General features: G+C 49.1%; 2 protein-coding genes across 3 annotated transcripts in view; both read right to left on the bottom strand.

Moving 5' to 3' along the window:
- Positions 1–10,001, bottom strand: part of spag5 (sperm associated antigen 5) — a 44,314-nt gene extending 34,313 nt beyond the window's left edge. For both annotated transcript variants that reach the window (XM_068010005.1, XM_068010007.1), the window contains exons 1-6: positions 9,609–10,001; positions 8,001–8,193; positions 6,597–6,716; positions 6,337–6,429; positions 5,729–5,863; positions 811–930 (exon numbers count right to left, since the gene is read on the bottom strand). In XM_068010005.1, the coding sequence (XP_067866106.1) occupies positions 811–930; positions 5,729–5,863; positions 6,337–6,429; positions 6,597–6,716; positions 8,001–8,193; positions 9,609–9,901 (954 nt within the window). In that variant the 5' untranslated portion in view covers positions 9,902–10,001. The remainder of the gene's footprint in view (positions 1–810; positions 931–5,728; positions 5,864–6,336; positions 6,430–6,596; positions 6,717–8,000; positions 8,194–9,608) is intronic.
- LOC137346448 (uncharacterized) lies at positions 9,985–15,523 on the bottom strand. Its single transcript, XM_068009898.1, has 5 exons — positions 15,459–15,523; positions 14,220–14,289; positions 13,176–13,325; positions 10,106–11,086; positions 9,985–9,993 (listed from the first exon to the last, which is right to left on the bottom strand). Exons 2-5 carry the CDS (start codon positions 14,283–14,285, stop codon positions 9,985–9,987), a joined length of 1,206 nt encoding a protein of 401 aa, XP_067865999.1. The 5' UTR covers positions 14,286–14,289; positions 15,459–15,523.
- Between the last annotated feature and the right edge of the window lie 1,596 nt (positions 15,524–17,119).

Here is a 17,119-nt window from a genome sequence, read left to right as displayed (position 1 = left end):
CCAGAACCGAACACGGGTCACTGGAACTGTGAGGCTGCGGTGCTAACCACTGCGCCGCTGTGCTGCCCTCTTGGCCTTATAAACTCAGGAATACAAACCAAGTTCACGCAACCTGTCCTCAACTACAAACTCTTTAACCCTGGTATCATTCTGGTAAATCTGCACTGCACCCTCACAGCCAGCAGATTGCTCCTGAGGTGCAGTGCCCAAAACTAAATGCAGTTCACCAGACTGAATCTAACCAAGGCTCCGTGCAGCTGCATCATAACTTCCTGAACTTTGTATTCTAGACCCCTTGAGATAAAGGCTAACATTACTCTTGCCTTTGTTCTGTGAAGAGAAATGACCGAGCTGAGCAGGAAGATTGGCAAGAGCACTGTATTGGGAAGGTGCTGTCAAACATAAAGCAGCAGCTCCCTCTGTGTCTGTGGTTTGATAGGAGGAAGAAACGTTGGGATACAAAATGATGAGTGCAAGCTTTTTTTAAAACTATATTTTAAATCCAAATAATAAGCATTTAAATGCTCAGCGTGTGGGCTGGATCCAATATATTATTTCTTGCAATCAAACCTGCTTTTGAACAGGGTGATGTTAATTATGTAGACTATCCAGGAACTGCCCTTGACATCTCCCCCTTGAGTTACACCAAAGTGCCAGTAAATTTCTGCAATTTAACACTAATATTCACACAGTGTAATTTTAAGGGTTGAAAGTCAGAATTTTAAAAAAAGCTTGGACAGCACTTTCCAAATCTGCCACATCTACCATCTTAACCGACAAAAGGCAGCATCGTCCCCCACCGACACTCACCTGTTCAACGCTGGCATCCTGCAAATAATCACACATTCGTCGCCAAGTCGTCAGGTCTAACTCCAGCTGACTGACCCTGTCAGCACAGCTCACAGAGAGATCACGGCAGCACTGATCCACCTGTGGCAGGAAGGAGAAGCACAGAGGGAGCTCATTCTGGGACTCACTGTACAAACTGTGCATGATTTTTTTTTAAATGAGTTGCCGGCATCTCATGCAGGTGTCCTACAAGTCTGGAAAGTCCATTATGCAAAGCAGCTGCATGGTGTTGGGGTTTCTCTCACCTCACCCTGGGGTACAGCTCACCAACAGGCAGCATCCTCCTTGCCCCCAACTGCACATCGCTATACTTCATGTAGCACCCTAGGCAGGAAGGGGGTCATTCCCTCGGAGTGCTACCCAGGCTGCAACCACAGATGCGATAGGACAGTGGATTCTTGCCTCCAGTTCTGGGCAGCGGTAGTACTACTGCCAAGTCTGATCATGTCCTTACCCAGTGTCCACACATGCAGTGTCCGAGTAAGAATTCAGCCCAAACAAAACTGACCCAGAGAGCAGTTAGGGACTAAAAGCCAACAAATCCCCTGCAGTTAATGGCCTGGCCCACACCCTAGGGTTCTCAAATAGGTCGCTATATAGATAGTGCATGCACTATTTGAGATTCTGTCCCAGCAGATTGGAAGGCAACAAATGTAACACCGCTATTCAAGAAAGGAAGGAGAGAACATAAAGGCCTGCTACCCGACCCGAACCCGACGGGACCCGATGACATGTGTCAGGGTCGGGTCGCTCTTCCAGGTCCGGTTTTCGGGCTCAGGTCGGGCCGGACACACAGTAAGTATTGCATTTTGCTCTGCTGGTAAGTGTCAAAAGTTGAAAAACTTACCTGAGCTGGGAGTCCGGGACGTCAAGACGGGAAACTCTGAGTCTGCACAGTGAGCAAGTGAACGTCTCTATGACGTCATCACACTCATGCTGCAGCTTCCTGCAGATTCAGAGTCACAAGGTAGGTAAAGTGAACATTCCGGTGGTCGGGTCAGGCTCGGGAAAAAAATGGAGGGACTCAGGCCGGGTCGGGCTCAGGTCCGATGTGGTTTTGTAGCATTCGGGTCGGGTTTTGTTTTCCCCTGACCTGAGCAGGCCTTTAAGAGAAAGCAGGTAAACTACAGGCCAGTTAGCAAGACGCAATTCATCGTAAAAATGCTGGAATCCATTAAGGAAGTGATAACAGGGCACTTAGAAAATCAAACTATGATTAGGCAGAGTCAACACGGTTTATGAAAGGGAAATTGTGTCTGACAAATCTATTAGAGTTTGGGGATGTAACTAGCAGGGCAGATAAAGGTGAACAATGGATGTAGGCTTTCCAACAAGCATTCGATAAGGTGCCACGCGAAAGGTTATTGCACAAAATAAGGGCTCATGAAATTGGGGTGATATTTTAGCATAGAGGTTTGGTTAAAGGACAGAAAACAGTGTAGGATTAACATAAAAAGGGAATTCAAAAGTCTTCTATAGGCATATAATTAGTAAAAAGGTAGGAACAGGAGTGGGGCTGATTAGGGACCATCTGTCTTTACCAAAGAAGATGCTGCCAAAATCATAGTGAAAGAGGAACTAGTTGAGACACTGGATGGGCTAAAAACTGATAAAGAGGAGGTATTAGAAAGGCTTAAAGTTGATAAGTCACCAGGACCGGGTCAGCTGCATCCGAGGATCCTGAGGGAAGTAAGGGTGGAAATTGCAGAGGCACTAGCCTTAATCTTCCAATTCTCCTTAGATACAGGGTGGTGCCAGAGGCCTGGAGAATTGCAAATGTTATACCCTTGTTCAAAAAGGGGTGCAAGGATAAGCCCAGCAACTACAGGCCAGTCAGTTTAACCTCGGTGGTGGAAAAGCTTTTACAAATGATAATCCAAGACAAAATTAACAAGTCATTTGGACAAATGTAGAATAAGGAAAGACAGCACAAATTTGTTAAAGGCAAATTCTGTTTAACTAGCTTGCTTGAGTTTTTTGATGAGATAACAGAAGGTTGATGAGAGTAATGCTGTTGATGTGGTGTACGTGGATGTCCAAAAGGCATTTGTTAAAGTGCCACATAAAGCGCCAACTATGTCAGCAAAGTTGAAGCCCCATGAAATAAAAGAGACAGTAGCAGCATGGATATGAAGCTGGCTGAGTGACAGGAACAAAGAGTAGTGGTGAATGGATTTTTTTGGACTGGAGGAAGGTATACAGTGGGGTGCCCCAGAGGTCAGTGTTAGGACCACTGCTTTTTTTGATCCATATTAAAAACCTAGACTTGGGTGTGCAGGGCACAATTTCAAAATTTGCAGATGACAAAAACTTGGAAGTATTCTGAACTGAGGAGGATAGTGATAAACTTCAAAAAGGTCGTAAGCAGGCTGGTGGAATGGGCAGACACGTGGCAGCTGAAATTTAATGCAGACAAGTGTGAAGTGATACATTTTGGTAGGAAGAACGAGCAGAGGCAATATAAAATAAAGGGTACAATTCTAAAAGTGGGTGCAGCAGCAGAGGGACCTAGGGGTACATGTGCACAAATTGAAGGTGGGCAGGGCAGGGCAGGGTGAGAAAGCTGTTAATAAAGCATACAGAATCCAGGCCTTTATAAATAGAGGTAGAGAGTAACCATTCTAATTTCTATGATTCTAACCAGGACAAAGCAGCCCGCTTGATCAGCAACCCATCCACCACCATAAATTTTCACTCCCCCGCACCCCAATTACCGACGCTCAGTGCCAGCAGTGTGTACCATCTACAAGATGCACTGCAGCAACTCACCAAGGCTCCTTAGACAGCACCTTCCAAACCTGCGACCTCTACCAACTAGAAGGACAAGGGCAGCAGATGCATGGGAACACCACCACCTGCAAGCTCCCCTCCAAGTCACACACCATCCTCACTTGGAACTATATCACCGTTCCTTCACTGTCGCTGGGTCAAAATCCTGGAACTCCCTTCCTAACAGCACTGTGGGTGTATCTACCTCACATGGACTGCAGCGGTTCAAGAAGGCAGCTCACCACCACCTTCTCAAGGGCAATCAGAGATGGGCAATAAATGCTGGCCTGGCCAGCGACACCCACATCTCATGAACAAAAAGAAACACATTTTCAGGTTGGCAGGCTACTAATGGAGTGGTGCCAGGATCAGTGCTGGGCCCTCAGCTATTCACTATCTATATTATTGACTTAGATGAAGGGACTAAGATCAATGTTTCCAAGTTTGCTGATGATACAAAGCTAAATTGGAAAGTAGCTGTGAGGACACAGGGTGTCTGCAAAGGAATATAATTAACATGCAGGTACAAGTTAGGAAATCAAATGGTATGTTGGCCTTTTTTTAACAGAGGTTGGAATAGAAGAGTAAAGAAGAGTAAATAGGGCCTCGAGACCATACCTGGAGTGGTGTGAACTGTTTTGGTCAAAGGAAGGATATACTTGTCTTAGAGGGCGTGAAACAAAGGTTCACTAGTCTGATTCCTGGGTTGAGGGGATTGTCCTGTGAAGTAGACTCGGCCTATATTTCTAGAATTTCGAAGAATGAGAGGTGATCTTATCAAAACATAAAATTAAGGGGCTTGACAGGGAAAATGCTGGGGTGCTGTATCCCCCGGCTAGAGGGTCTAAAATTAGTCTAGTCTCAGGATAAAGGGGTCAACTATTTAGAACTGTAATGAGGAGAACTCAGAGTTGCGAATCTTTGGAATTCTCTCCCAGAGAAAGATGGTGATGCTGATGTAGTGTATATTCAAGAGAGAGGTTGAGGAGTGTAGTGATCCCACTGAGAGCAGCCAACTGAGCACTGACTGCCCATAAACAACTTGCATTTATATAGCAACTTCAACATAGTAAAAACATCCCAAGATCCTTCATAGGAAAAGAATCAGACAAAATTTGACCAGGCCACACAAGGAGATATTAGGACAGGTGACCAAAAGCTTGGTTAAAGAGGTAGGTTTTAAGTAGAGAGAGGTGGAGAGGTTTAGGGAGGGAATTGCAGAGCTTAGGGCCCAGGCAGCTGAAGGCACGGCCACCAATGGCGGAGCGATTAAAATACGACCTTCTTAGTTTGTATGGGTCAGTGCCATGAGTATTACATCAGCCCACAGCTTCTTTATCATCAGGAACGGGCACATATTTATATCGAGTAACAAAACACTCCAAGGTACTCTGGTGGAGAAATTGGGGTTGTTCTGTTTACAGCAGGGAAGGTTAAGGGGAGATTTACTAGGAGGTGTGCAAAATCAAAAGAATTTTAATACTTTCCCTTTGTTTACTCTGCCTCCAGCAGCAGCAGGGTTGGTAACCAGAGGACACACAGATTTAAAGATAATTGGCAAAATAACCAGCAGAGAAATAAGGAGCTTCTTTTTGTTTTACACAGCGAGTTGTTGTGATCTGGAACGCGCTGCCTGAAAGGGCGGTGGAAGCAGATTCAATAGTAACTTTCAAAAGAGAATTGGATAAATACTTGAAAAGGCAAAATTTTCAGGGCTGTGGAGAAAGGAGAATGGTACTAATTTGAAAGGTCTTTCTCAGATCGGCACAGGAATGATGGGCCGAATGGCCTCCTCGTGTGATTTTACAGGCAATCGAAGAATAGCAAGTGAGAACTGGGACCACAGATGAAATAGGTTTGGAGGAGGTGGCAGAGCAGGCAGCAATGGGAGAGAATCAGCAGAGAGAGTGAGGGGACATCATTCACAGTGGAGCAGAATAACAAACACAGTACAGCCATGTTGGAACAGAGGTCAGTGAGCTGGAGAAGATTGCAGAAGTAGAATGGAGCGAGGCAATGGAGGTACATGATGAACAGGAAGGAGGAGGTGAAGGGAGGAAAGGGTGAAGGAACAGGAAGGAGAGGCAGTGATACGTTCAGTGGTACTCACAGCTTCCTTCTCTCTCAGCGCGGTTTCAGCAAGCGTCCTAGACTCCGCGCACTCCCGGAATGCTCGTTGGGTTCTCTCCCTCATTGTGTTCATCATCTCCATGTTGCTCTTCAGCAATTTTCTCATCTCCTGATACTGCAGCAAGAGACAGAAAGCATCTTACGCTGGGTGCAGAGGAAAAGAAAACGCATCACACCATGTCATGCCAACTGCAGGGTTGGGGGAAGAAACCTCATTAGATTTATTAGTAAACGTCTTATGTTTCTGACCTCTAATTCTGGCTTCCCTACAAGCGGTAACATCTACGCCTACCCCATCAAACCCTTCCATAGTTTTAAAGGACTCAATCAGGTTACCCCTCAGCCTTCCCTTTTCTAGAAGTGAAGTGTGTCCCAACCTGTTCAGTCCTGGTGGGTGGAGACCGGAGTTCCAGCTCCAAATTCTGGGTTGCTATCCAGCAGGATCCTCTCACCTGTTGGATGTGGGTGCAGATTATGGGAGATACTCTTCCCCCACACGTCCCATTGATGCACTCGGCAACGGGGGCAGGGCAGGGCAGCCGAATAAAACTTTTAAAAGGTGACGATCAATCCAGTTAAGCTGCTCACCTGCTTGTGCATTCTCAATCGCTCGCTCTTCATTTCCTCATATGCTCCATCTGCACCAGCCAGACATTCTCCAACCTCTTCAACCAGCAAATTCTGCCAAGGAAATTGCAGAAACTCCTCACAACCTTGCAAAGGAGATGTAACAGGGACAGGCAGATGCGCAGCCAGTCAAACACTTGTTTCTCAAATCAACAATGTTGCCTCCATGAAAACTAGCAGGAGCAGCCAAGCACTCCCGTGAGCAGTTTGTGGTTACTTACTTGCTGCTTGCGGCTATTACAGATCGCACTGCAGAGCTGCTGGTACTGCTCTAGACTAAGCTCCAGCTTTCGCACTGTGCTGGTATGTTGCAGGTACAAGCTGTGGTAATGGTCCTCTACCTGTTGACACACAGAACAATAGCAGTTAAACATTTTTAAACGCCCAGCTACTGTCTGCTGGAGAACGAGTCCATGCTCATCCGTTAGGTGATGAGGAGTAGGGTGGGTGGCAGTAGGTGAATAACACAGCCCCACTAGATGGTAATCTGCAGACCTACATTAGCATGATCCCAGTTAGGGGATTCAGTCCCAATACTGGGACAGGAGGGCTCCAGTGCACTCGTGGCTGCAGAACAATCCCACACAGGTGGGAGATACATGTCAGGATTTGGACCACAATGTGAGGATGGATGATAACTGTCTTTACTGTAGCCAAAAGGCCAGTTAGTCTGATATGACGGGAGGATTTTACAGGCTCCCAGAACCCATATGGTGACAGGGAGGGTGGGAAGCAGGATGGGACTCAGCAAACTGGAGTCTCCTGCTGGACGTCAACCCGGAATTCCAACACCGAGCTCCAGTCTCCACCCGCCGGGACTGAAACCAGGACGTTTTCACTCCAAAGCGGAAATGCTCCCACTCAGCCAGATAATTACTTCCAGAGCTGAGCACACACACTTCCAGTACCTGTAAGAGATTTCTTATCTCTTTCACCTTTTAAGTGGTAGAGTTTTGGTTAATAAAGGAAACTGGAATTCCACACAATGACAGTTTCAAAGAATTGCCCCCAAATGAAGATTGAGAAGTTACGTTAAACTAGGATTGAGCTTTGATTAGACCAAATGGATATAGAGACACTGCAGAGGATGAAAAAAGGTTTACAATGTTGATACCAGAGCCAAGAGGTCATAACTATCAAAGAAAGATACACGAACTGAGGCACTTTTCTCTCGAGAAAAGATGATTAAGGGGTGACATCAGTAGATATAGAGAAAATGTTTCCAACTGTTGAGGAGTCCAGAACTAGGGGTCGTAAATAAGACAGTCATTAATAAATCCAATCGGGAATTCAGGAGAAACTTCTTTCTCCAGAGAGTGGTGAGAATGTGGAACTCACTACCACAGGGAGTGGTTGAGGTGAATAATATCGGTACATTTAAGAGGAAACTGGGAGAAACCAGCAGACAGTAGCAGAAAAGAAATGAACAGAAGGATATACTGATAGGGTGAGATGAAGTAGGGTGGAGGAGACTCATGTGGAGCATAAACACCAGCAAATTCAATTAATTGGTTTCCAAGACAACCAATTACGAATGACAGCAATCTCTGTCGTGATACCCACCCCATCTCAGAGAGGAGCCTAAGAGTCATGAATTTATCTCCAGGAATGCTCAGAGTGCTTACCTCAGGGGCCTGGGAACTGTCAGTCTGGGCGAAGGTCTCCCTCAGATCAGCTGGCCCAGCACGAAGGCCCATACCCTTACTCTTGGACAAGTCACTCAGCTGGCTGGACAAAACCTCATTGATGAGCAGGGCCGTCTCCAGACGACGCTCCAGATCCTCCCGGGGAATCGACTCCAGATCCTCTCTGCAAAATCTGTGGAGAGCAGAATGGAAAAGAAGTTACAGGCTTGTCAATTCAGGGTCAAGGCACTGGGCGGCAGCCATGATAAAAACCTTATGTTTCTAGTTGTGCAATGCCTCAGGGTGTGCACTGTCAGAATGAAGGGCCTCCCGCTCCGAGTGAGAGCACAATATTGTGGACACAGGAAAACGGGGATCTGCAACTCCAGGAGCCAGTGAAGCTCTCACTACTGGTAGATATGCGAGTCTGCAGGCGTGACCGTGTGTCACTCAATACTGATATCCAAATAAGGAGTGAGACACAAACATAGCTGGTTTGATAGAGCAGATGTACCCACTGGCCACAGCATTGACACACATATCTTTGGACATTTTTCTTGAACTAAGGATAGGTTCAGTCCAGAGACACAGTGGCCCATGTCAGAGATTCATGTCCCAGAGAAGCCTTCCCACTTTCTAACACATTGCAGACAAGAACCGGTAATTGTGAATCCCAAGGCAGTAGGATCCAAATTCCCCATTTTCCTTTTTCCAGTTCCACTTGTTTCCTTACCCAGAAATCAACATCTTCAACTTAACCACCCAAAAAACAACCCCCCCACCCCCCCCCTCATGGTTATTGAACATCGCGCTCCCATCAGTCTCAATGTGCGAGGGAGTTAGGGAGCACTGCTGTGGCACACGCACATTGGCACTAAGCACCAATCACTGAAGGACAGAACCTGAGCTCCGCATGCCCTTCGGACACTCCAGGATTCTAAACTGACATAACACAGAGCATGACCACAAAAAATAAAGAGAGAATAAAAATAAAGAGGTGGGGGTGATATTTGTATTATAAACCACCCCCTCCCAGTCTCATCATGCAGCATGAAGCACTGTCCACTGGAGGCCCCTCAAACTACACATTCGATCAGAGCATGGAATATTTTAGAGACATTTGCAATAACTTCAAATATACCAATGCTCTTCAATGCCCATGTCCCGAGAGTGCATTTATGGTGAGGCAAGTATTTACTGCCCATCCCAAGCTGTCCTGATGGTGGTGGTAGTGAGGCACCCTCTTGATGCAGTGAGTAGGTGTTTTGAGCTGAATGAGCTCTGAGAGCAGTTAAGAGTCATCCACATTGATGTGGGACTGGAGTCACATACAGAGCATACCCATACCATGCACGCACATACCCAGACTGGGTAAGGACAACAGGTTTTCTCCCTTAAAAGGATATTAGTGAACCATTTGGGTTTTTAAACAACAATCCAACAGCACAATGGTCACTTCTACTGATCCCATCTTTTTAGTTTCAAAATTTTAAAACTGAACTCAAATTTTCAAATGGACAGCATGAGATTTGAACTCGCGTTCTCTGGATTACTAGTTCAGTAATTAAACCACTACATGGCTGTACCTTAGAGTTTCTCTCAACTTACTTCCATAGTAGAGAATCTGTGAGCACGGCACTGTCCATCACTTCAATCTGGATACCCTCCGACCCTGATGTATTGACATCTTTCTCGGCAAGGCTGACAGGGGTCATGCAGGTCGAGGCGCAGCGTGTTCCCATGGGAGTAATCGCTGTGCCAAAATCTCGACAGGTGACGCGGCTCCTGCCTGTTTCTCCTGCCAGCAGTCTCCAACTGTCTGTGGGTGTTTGCAGGCTCCCATTATGGACGAGGCATATCAGGGCACATGGTTGCGGGGCTGGCATGGGGCTCGTGCCCATGTCCACCTGCCCTGTGCCCACCTGCCCCACCTCGACCTGACCTGCGCCCACCTCTACCTGCCCTGTGCCCACCTGCCCCACCTCTACCTGTCCTGTGCCCACCTGCCCCACCTGGACCTGCCCTGCACCCATCTGGACCTGCCCTGCCCCCACCTGGACCTGCCCTGCCCCCACCTGCCCCACCTCGACCTGCCCTGTGCCCACCTGCTCCATCTCCCCGATCTCCACATCTGTCTTTGTCTGACATGCGTCCACCTGCCCCACCTCCTCTGCACCACCCTCCACCTGCCCCATCTCCTCTGCACCGCCCTCCACCTGCCCCACCTCCTCTGCACCGCCCTCCACCTGCCCCACCTCCTCTGCACCGCCCTCCACCTGCCCCACCTCCTCTGCACCGCCCTCCACCTGCCCCACCTCCTCTGCACCGCCCTCCACCTGCCCCACCTCCTCTGCACCGCCCTCCACCTGCCCCACCTCCTCTGCACCGCCCTCCACCTGCCCCACCTCCTCTGCACCGCCCTCCACCTGCCCCACCTCGACTCTGGGCAGATGCCCCGTGCTTGCTCCCATAGGCTCAATGCCAGACAGTGTGGAGAGTCCATCAACTAATGCCAAGTGCTTAAGCGACACTTCCGCGAGACCCTCATCCACCTCCATTTCAGGGACAATGCCACAGGAAGTGTCTGCCATTACCCGAGGGTAACTGCACTGAAATGCATCTGGCCACCCTGCCATCTCTAGATTTGCAGGCGGAGTGCTCCCAGTGCCCGCCTTGGGCACAGGACCTGTCAATGTCTGTCCAGCTGCAGACTTAACAGGAGTTGACGATCTGTGCCCCACAAGCCCCGAGGTTATGGTAGTGTCACCAATCAACAGCTTGGCATCCTCCTGTGCTTCAATGGCAACTGGTTCCCCCTTTAGTGCAGGGCAGGTAAGTGCTCCCCCATGTACACTGGCTGGAGCTGAATCTGCGCCTTCTGTGGGCAAGCATTCGGGAATCGTGCTGTGGAGTCCAGATGCAGCAGAGAGTGACCGTGTCCCTCTCAAGGCATTCGCTTTGGGGGCTGTGTGTGTCACCAGTGGAGTCAGGCCCCTTGCCTGGGGAACATTAACGCAGTCCTCTTCCACAAAGATTTTCTGGCAGAGATCTTCGTAGACCAGCGAAGAGACCTGCAGGCCATCATCCTGCAAATGCAAAGCAAAGACTCTCAGAAGAAAACCAGAGACTTTTGCCAAAAACAAATGCTGGAACTGCATGGTCAGCACTGCAGAACGTCAAGAGAAACAGGAACATAAGACTTGCATTTCTAGAGCTCCTTTCACAGCCTCAGGATGTCAAAACACTTACTTTACAGCTGATGAAGTACTTTTAAACTCCTGTCACTATAATAATGGGGGCGGGGAACATGGCAGCCAATGTGCACAGCAAGCTCCCACAAACAGCAATGCAATGAACATGTGCGACAGTGCAGACAGGCAGTAACCAGCCGACTGCTGATTTTACACCTGACAATTTTTATTTCTATTGACTTCAATGGTGCTGTCTTTCCAATAAGCTGTTAAACGGAGGCCCCATCTCCCTGCGGCACAAGCTCCCGGCACTAGTCGATGAAATGGGGAGTTCTCCCCAGTATCCTGGCCTATATCCCTTGACCAACATTAAGTTTTAAAAAAAGGATTGTTTTGAAGGGTTTATCAGTGGGTCATTATCTCTTCGCTGTTTGTGGGATCTTGCTGTGTGCAGATTGGCTGCTACATTTCCCACATTACGACTGATGAACTGCAAAGCTCTTTGGGACACCTGGAGGTTGTGAAAAGTGCAAGTTTGTTTACCTATTTCCTAACCTTTGTAAGAGTGAATTTCTTTGTGACTAGGGTCACAAGTCACTCAGAAATTCAAAAGAAACTTCTTTACCCAGAGAGAGTAACGAGAATGTGAAACCCACTACGACAGGGAGTGGTTGACACCAATAATATAGATGCATTGAAGGGAAGTTAGACAAGTATAAAGGGAGAAAGGAATGGAGGGTTACAATGATAGATTTAGATGAGGAAAGATGGGAGGAGGTGCGAGTGGAGCATAAACGCCAGCATGGACTAGTAGGGCCGAAAGGCCTGTTTCTGTGCCGTATATCTTATGTTAATCTCTTACTGTGGAAGAAACCGAACCTTACAACACAAACTGAGCAATAGGAGAGGGGTGTCCAGCATCAAACGCCCTCTCCTTGGCCAAATGGCAAAGCCGTACCAGAGTCCTTAGCGTGAAATGTTTAACCTGCACTTTCAACTAATGAACAGATCTCTGTTTCCCCTGACCACCCCCCTGACAGTGGGGTGCAGTGGAACTGATTGGATAACTTGGGTAATAAAAGCAAAATACTGCAGATGCTGGAAATCTGAAATAAAAACAAGAAACACTGGAAATACTCAGTAGATCAAGCAGCATCTGTGGAGAGAGAAGCAGAGTTAACGTTTCAGGTCAGTGATCTTTCATGAGAATCAGAGTTCTGAAGAAGGGTCACTGACCTGAAACGTTAATTCTTTTTCTCTCTCCACAGATGCTGCCAGATCTACTGAGTATTTCCAGGATAACTTGGGTGTTCTGATCCCAAATTGCTCCATTTAGGTACCAGTCTCTGTGGTGACAGCTTAAAGCAATGTAGGACCTGTGTACCCAAGGTATACTGTCAGTTCTATAGCACAGGAGAAACACCAGTTTAACATAACACAAGAAATAGGAGTAGGAGTAGACCATTCAGCCCCTTGAGCCTAATCTGCCATTTGATAAGATTATGGCTGATCGGATTGTGGCCTTAACTCCACTTTCCTGCCATCCCCCCATGACCCTTGTAGATCAAAAATCTGTCTAACTCAACCTTAAATATATTCAATGACCCAGCCTCCACTGCTCTCTGAGGAAGAGAATTCCAAACATTAATGACCTTCAGAGAAGAAATTCCTCCTCATCTCCTTCTTAAAAGGGAGAAACCTTATTTTGAAACTGTGCCCCCTCACCACAAGAGACAAAAACTCAAAGCATCGACTGAGTGAAATGCACCATGCAAATTCTCCCTGGGTTCACCTGTTATTCCAGGTATTCAAGGCATTAGTCGAGATACAGATCATCCACGATCTGACTGAGTGGCAGAACAGGCTCAAGGGGCTTAAACGGCCTAACTCCCGTTCCTATGTTTAAGGGGGTCACCCAGCTCAATTGCACTGAGCAACACTGACAGCACGGCACCCGTCCTACTGCCAGGTTACCCTCACTCACCTGCAGATGCATCCTGCGGATCAGTGGAGTCAGGTTCGTCCCGGGCACAGCCACTGAGCGTCTCTTGCTAATTGAGTTTATCAGGTCCCGCTGAGCACTACACTGAGTCAAAACTTCCTGCAATGGGACTCGCACGGACTTCTTGGTCGGCTACATGGGAAGCAAAGAAGTTTCAGTGCAGATGGGGGAACAAAACAGTAAAATTCAGATATCATTGGAACAGAAACAAAGACAAATCCACAGATTACTGCCCATGCCCGACCACACCCCCACCCCAATGGTGCTGGTTTTCAGATCCAAAGGTGCCAGGAGCCCTCTGGTACTTTGCACAGCAGCCATTCTTCAGGTAAGAGTCCAGTCATCCGCAGGATATTCAACTGCAAGGGGTATCACAGCTGAGCCCTAAACTCTGGAATTCTGTCCCTAAACCTCTCCAACTCTCTTTACTCAGCTTAAAACCTACCTCTTTGACTAAGCTTTTGGTCAAATATCTCATGTGGCTCCTTGTTAAATTATTGTCTGATTTATGCTCGTGAAGCACCTTGGAACGTTTTACTACATTAAGGGTCCTGTATAAATATGTTGTTGCTGCTGATCGTGACTTCACCTGGTGTTGGAAGACATACTTGCCTTTCCAGCTGGATCACTGTAGATGAAGTCTGGCCGATTCTTGTACTCCCCCATCCAGGGCACTGAGGCCAATGATGTTCAGCCCTCTGCACAACAGAGGCTGTCTTTGAGCCGAGACCAGAGGGAGAATCCAGGACTTTTTCATTGATACAGCTCAGCCTTGTGGCAGGACATGGCACAGGGAATTCATTCACAGAATGCAATTACTTTTTGCGTGAACATTTTTACTAGTTGAACCTTTAAAAATAACATTCTCAGGACGTGGACTTCATTGGAAAGGTTGAGATTTATTGCTAATGAAAAATGACGAGACCAGACTGCAAACATGCAGCCCCACCTTCAACCCCAACTACTCACCCCCCACCACACTAACCCAAACATCAAGCCGCTGTAGGGATGTCGGACAGTACGTACAGTTTGAATTTCCTCGCCCTCATTCTCCGAGGATGATGATTTCACTGATCTCCTTGCCTGGAACATTTCCCTAGAATATGAAACAGAGCAGAAAAGAGTCAGGAAATGGGCAACAGCTCGAGTGAACATCTAATCACTGTGGGGGTAAGAAATAATGAATGGTGGTGGGGGGATGCAGGGCCTGGGGTGAGAGAGCAGCAGGTTTGGGCAAAAGATGAGGGGGTCGAGGGGACAGCGGGGAGGGGGGGGGGGGTGAAGGGACAGCAGGGAGGGGGGGGTGAGGGGACAGCAGGGAGGGGGGGGTGAGGGGACAGCAGGGAGGGGGGGGTGAGGGGACAGCAGGGAGGGGGGGGTGAGGGGACAGCGGGGAGGGGGGAGGTGAGGGGACAGCGGGGAGGGGGGAGGTGAGGGGACAGCGGGGAGGGGGAGGTGAGGGGACAGCGGGGAGGGGGGAGGTGAGGGGACAGCGGGGAGGGGGGAGGTGAGGGGACAGCGGGGAGGGGGGAGGTGAGGGGACAGCGGGGAGGGGGGGGGTGAGGGGACAGCGGGGAGGGGGGGGGGTGAGGGGACAGCGGGGAGGGGGGGGTGAGGGGACAGCGGGAGGGGGGGGTGAGGGGACAGCGGGGAGGGGGGGGGTGAGGGGACAGCGGGGAGGGGGGGGGGGGTGAGGGGACAGCGGGGAGGGGGGAGGTGAGGGGACAGCAGGGAGGGGGGGGGTGAGGGGACAGCGGGGAGGGGGGGGTGAGGGGACAGCGGGGAGGGGGGGGGTGAGGGGACAGCGGGGAGGGGGGAGGTGAGGGGACAGCGGGGAGGGGGGGTGAGGGGACAGCGGGGAGGGGGGGGTGAGGGGACAGCGGGGAGGGGGGGGGTGAGGGGACAGCGGGGAGGGGGGGGGTGAGGGGACAGCGGGGAGGGGGGAGGTGAGGGGACAGCGGGGAGGGGGGAGGCGAGGGGACAGCGGGGAGGGGGGAGGGGGGGAGGGGGGGAGGGGGGGGGTGAGGGGAAGGGGGGGGTGATCAGGCCACAATGGGAGCAGTCAGGGGCCCGAGCGAGATGGTTTGGGTCCTGGGGGGGGGGCGGGGCCTCAGGTGTAATCAGCTCGAATTCCACAGGAGCCCCGAACACAGACTGAGAGTCTCCCCCCCCCCCCAAACCAACCCCCATGTCACTCCGTCCCTCCCTCACTCACTCCCTCCCTCATTCCCTCCCTCACTCCCTCCATCACTCTCCCTCACTCACTCACTCACTTCCTCCTCCCGGTGTTTCCGCTTCTCCCGCGGTTTTTTTCCTCCGAATTCAAATGTAAACCGCTCCGTCGTTCATTGGTTCCCCTGGCGTCGCTGCGTCCTGATGTCATCACGCTGCGTCAACGCCTATTGGTACGGGCTAGTTGCCAATGACAACAAGGATACCCGCTGGGCTGTTAGCCGAGGAGGGTGAAAGGAAGACAAGAGTTGACTCTTGCCGCCTTCTAGCAGCACTCCCCCCTATCGGCCGGAGGTCAGACAGCTCCCAGAGTGTGGAATGTTGAAATCAAAGTGCAATAAAGTATGTGCAACGTCAACATATATTTATGTATCACCTTTCATGGCCGAAGACCATGTTAAATCTGTTTCACAGCCAATTAATTACCTTTGAAGTGTCACCATGAGAGTCATAGAGTGATACAGCACTGAAACAGGCCCTTCGGCCCACCGAGTCTGTGCTGACCATCAACCACCCTAATTTATACTAATCCTACTTTAATCCCATATTCCTACCACATCCCCGCCATTCTCCTACCACCTACCTACATTAGGGACAATTTACAATGGCCCGCAAGTCTTTGGCTGTGGGAGGAAACCGCAGCACCCGGCAGAAACCCACGTGGTCACAGGCAGTACCCAGAACCGAACCCGGGTCGTTGGAGATGGGAGGCTGCAGTGCTAACCACTGCGCCACTGTACTGCCCTACCTAAATGCAGCTTCCAATTTACCAATGATAGAAATTTATAATTTGGTGGTATTGAACATAACACAGTGCTTATCTTCAAATTGAGTCGTGGGATCTTTAACATTTACAAAAACCACTGGGACAGGGAGACATGGCTGCCGATTAACGTCAGAGCTCCTCAAGCCTGCTCCACCGTTCAATGAGACCATGGCTGATCTGTATCTTAACTCCGTCCACCCATTTTGGCTCCATATCCTTTTACATCTTTCTCAAGGAAAAATTCATCAATCTCAGATATAAAATGATTAACTGAGCTAGCATCGATTACATTTTCTACTTCCCTCCCGTGATGGAGCCACTCCTGCCCTATTGCAGGCTGTAGCAGTGCAAACAACATCAGCACCTGTTCCTTTCTGATCATTTGGGATGGATTCATTGCTGGTGGTCTGCTGTCATGATCTAACAGTATAGTGTAGGCTCCAGGGATCCTCCCGTTACCGTTTCTGACCAATAGAGACAATCCATAAACTCGTTACCTTATCACAGCCCTTCATAATCATGAAGCTCTCTATCATAATAACACGTCACCTCTTCAGCACCAGTAGAAATAAATCCCAACTTCACTAGTCTCTCCTCCTAAAGCAGCCTCTCATTCCTCAGCACGTTCTGGTGTAAGGATGCTCTTGCCATGTTTATCCCTTTTAGTTTTAAAGAGAGAAAAACATGCATTTATATAGTGCCTTTCACAACCATTGGACATGTCAAAGCACTTTAGAGCATATGAAGTACCCTTGAAGTTTTTTTTATTCGTTCATGGGATGTGGGTGTCGCTGGCTAGGCCAGCATTTATTGCCCATCCCTAATTAGAGTCAGAGAGTCATAGAGTTATACAGCACAGAAACAGGCCTTTCGGCCCATCGTGTCTGTGCCGGCCATCGAGCACCTATCTATTCTCATCCCATTTTCC

Source organism: Heterodontus francisci, chromosome 30 (genome assembly GCF_036365525.1).
Source record: "Heterodontus francisci isolate sHetFra1 chromosome 30, sHetFra1.hap1, whole genome shotgun sequence".
In the NCBI taxonomy this organism is placed as follows: Eukaryota; Metazoa; Chordata; class Chondrichthyes; order Heterodontiformes; family Heterodontidae; genus Heterodontus; species Heterodontus francisci.
Note: the sequence above shows the minus strand (reverse complement) of the source record. Positions and strands in the feature narration are given on the sequence as shown.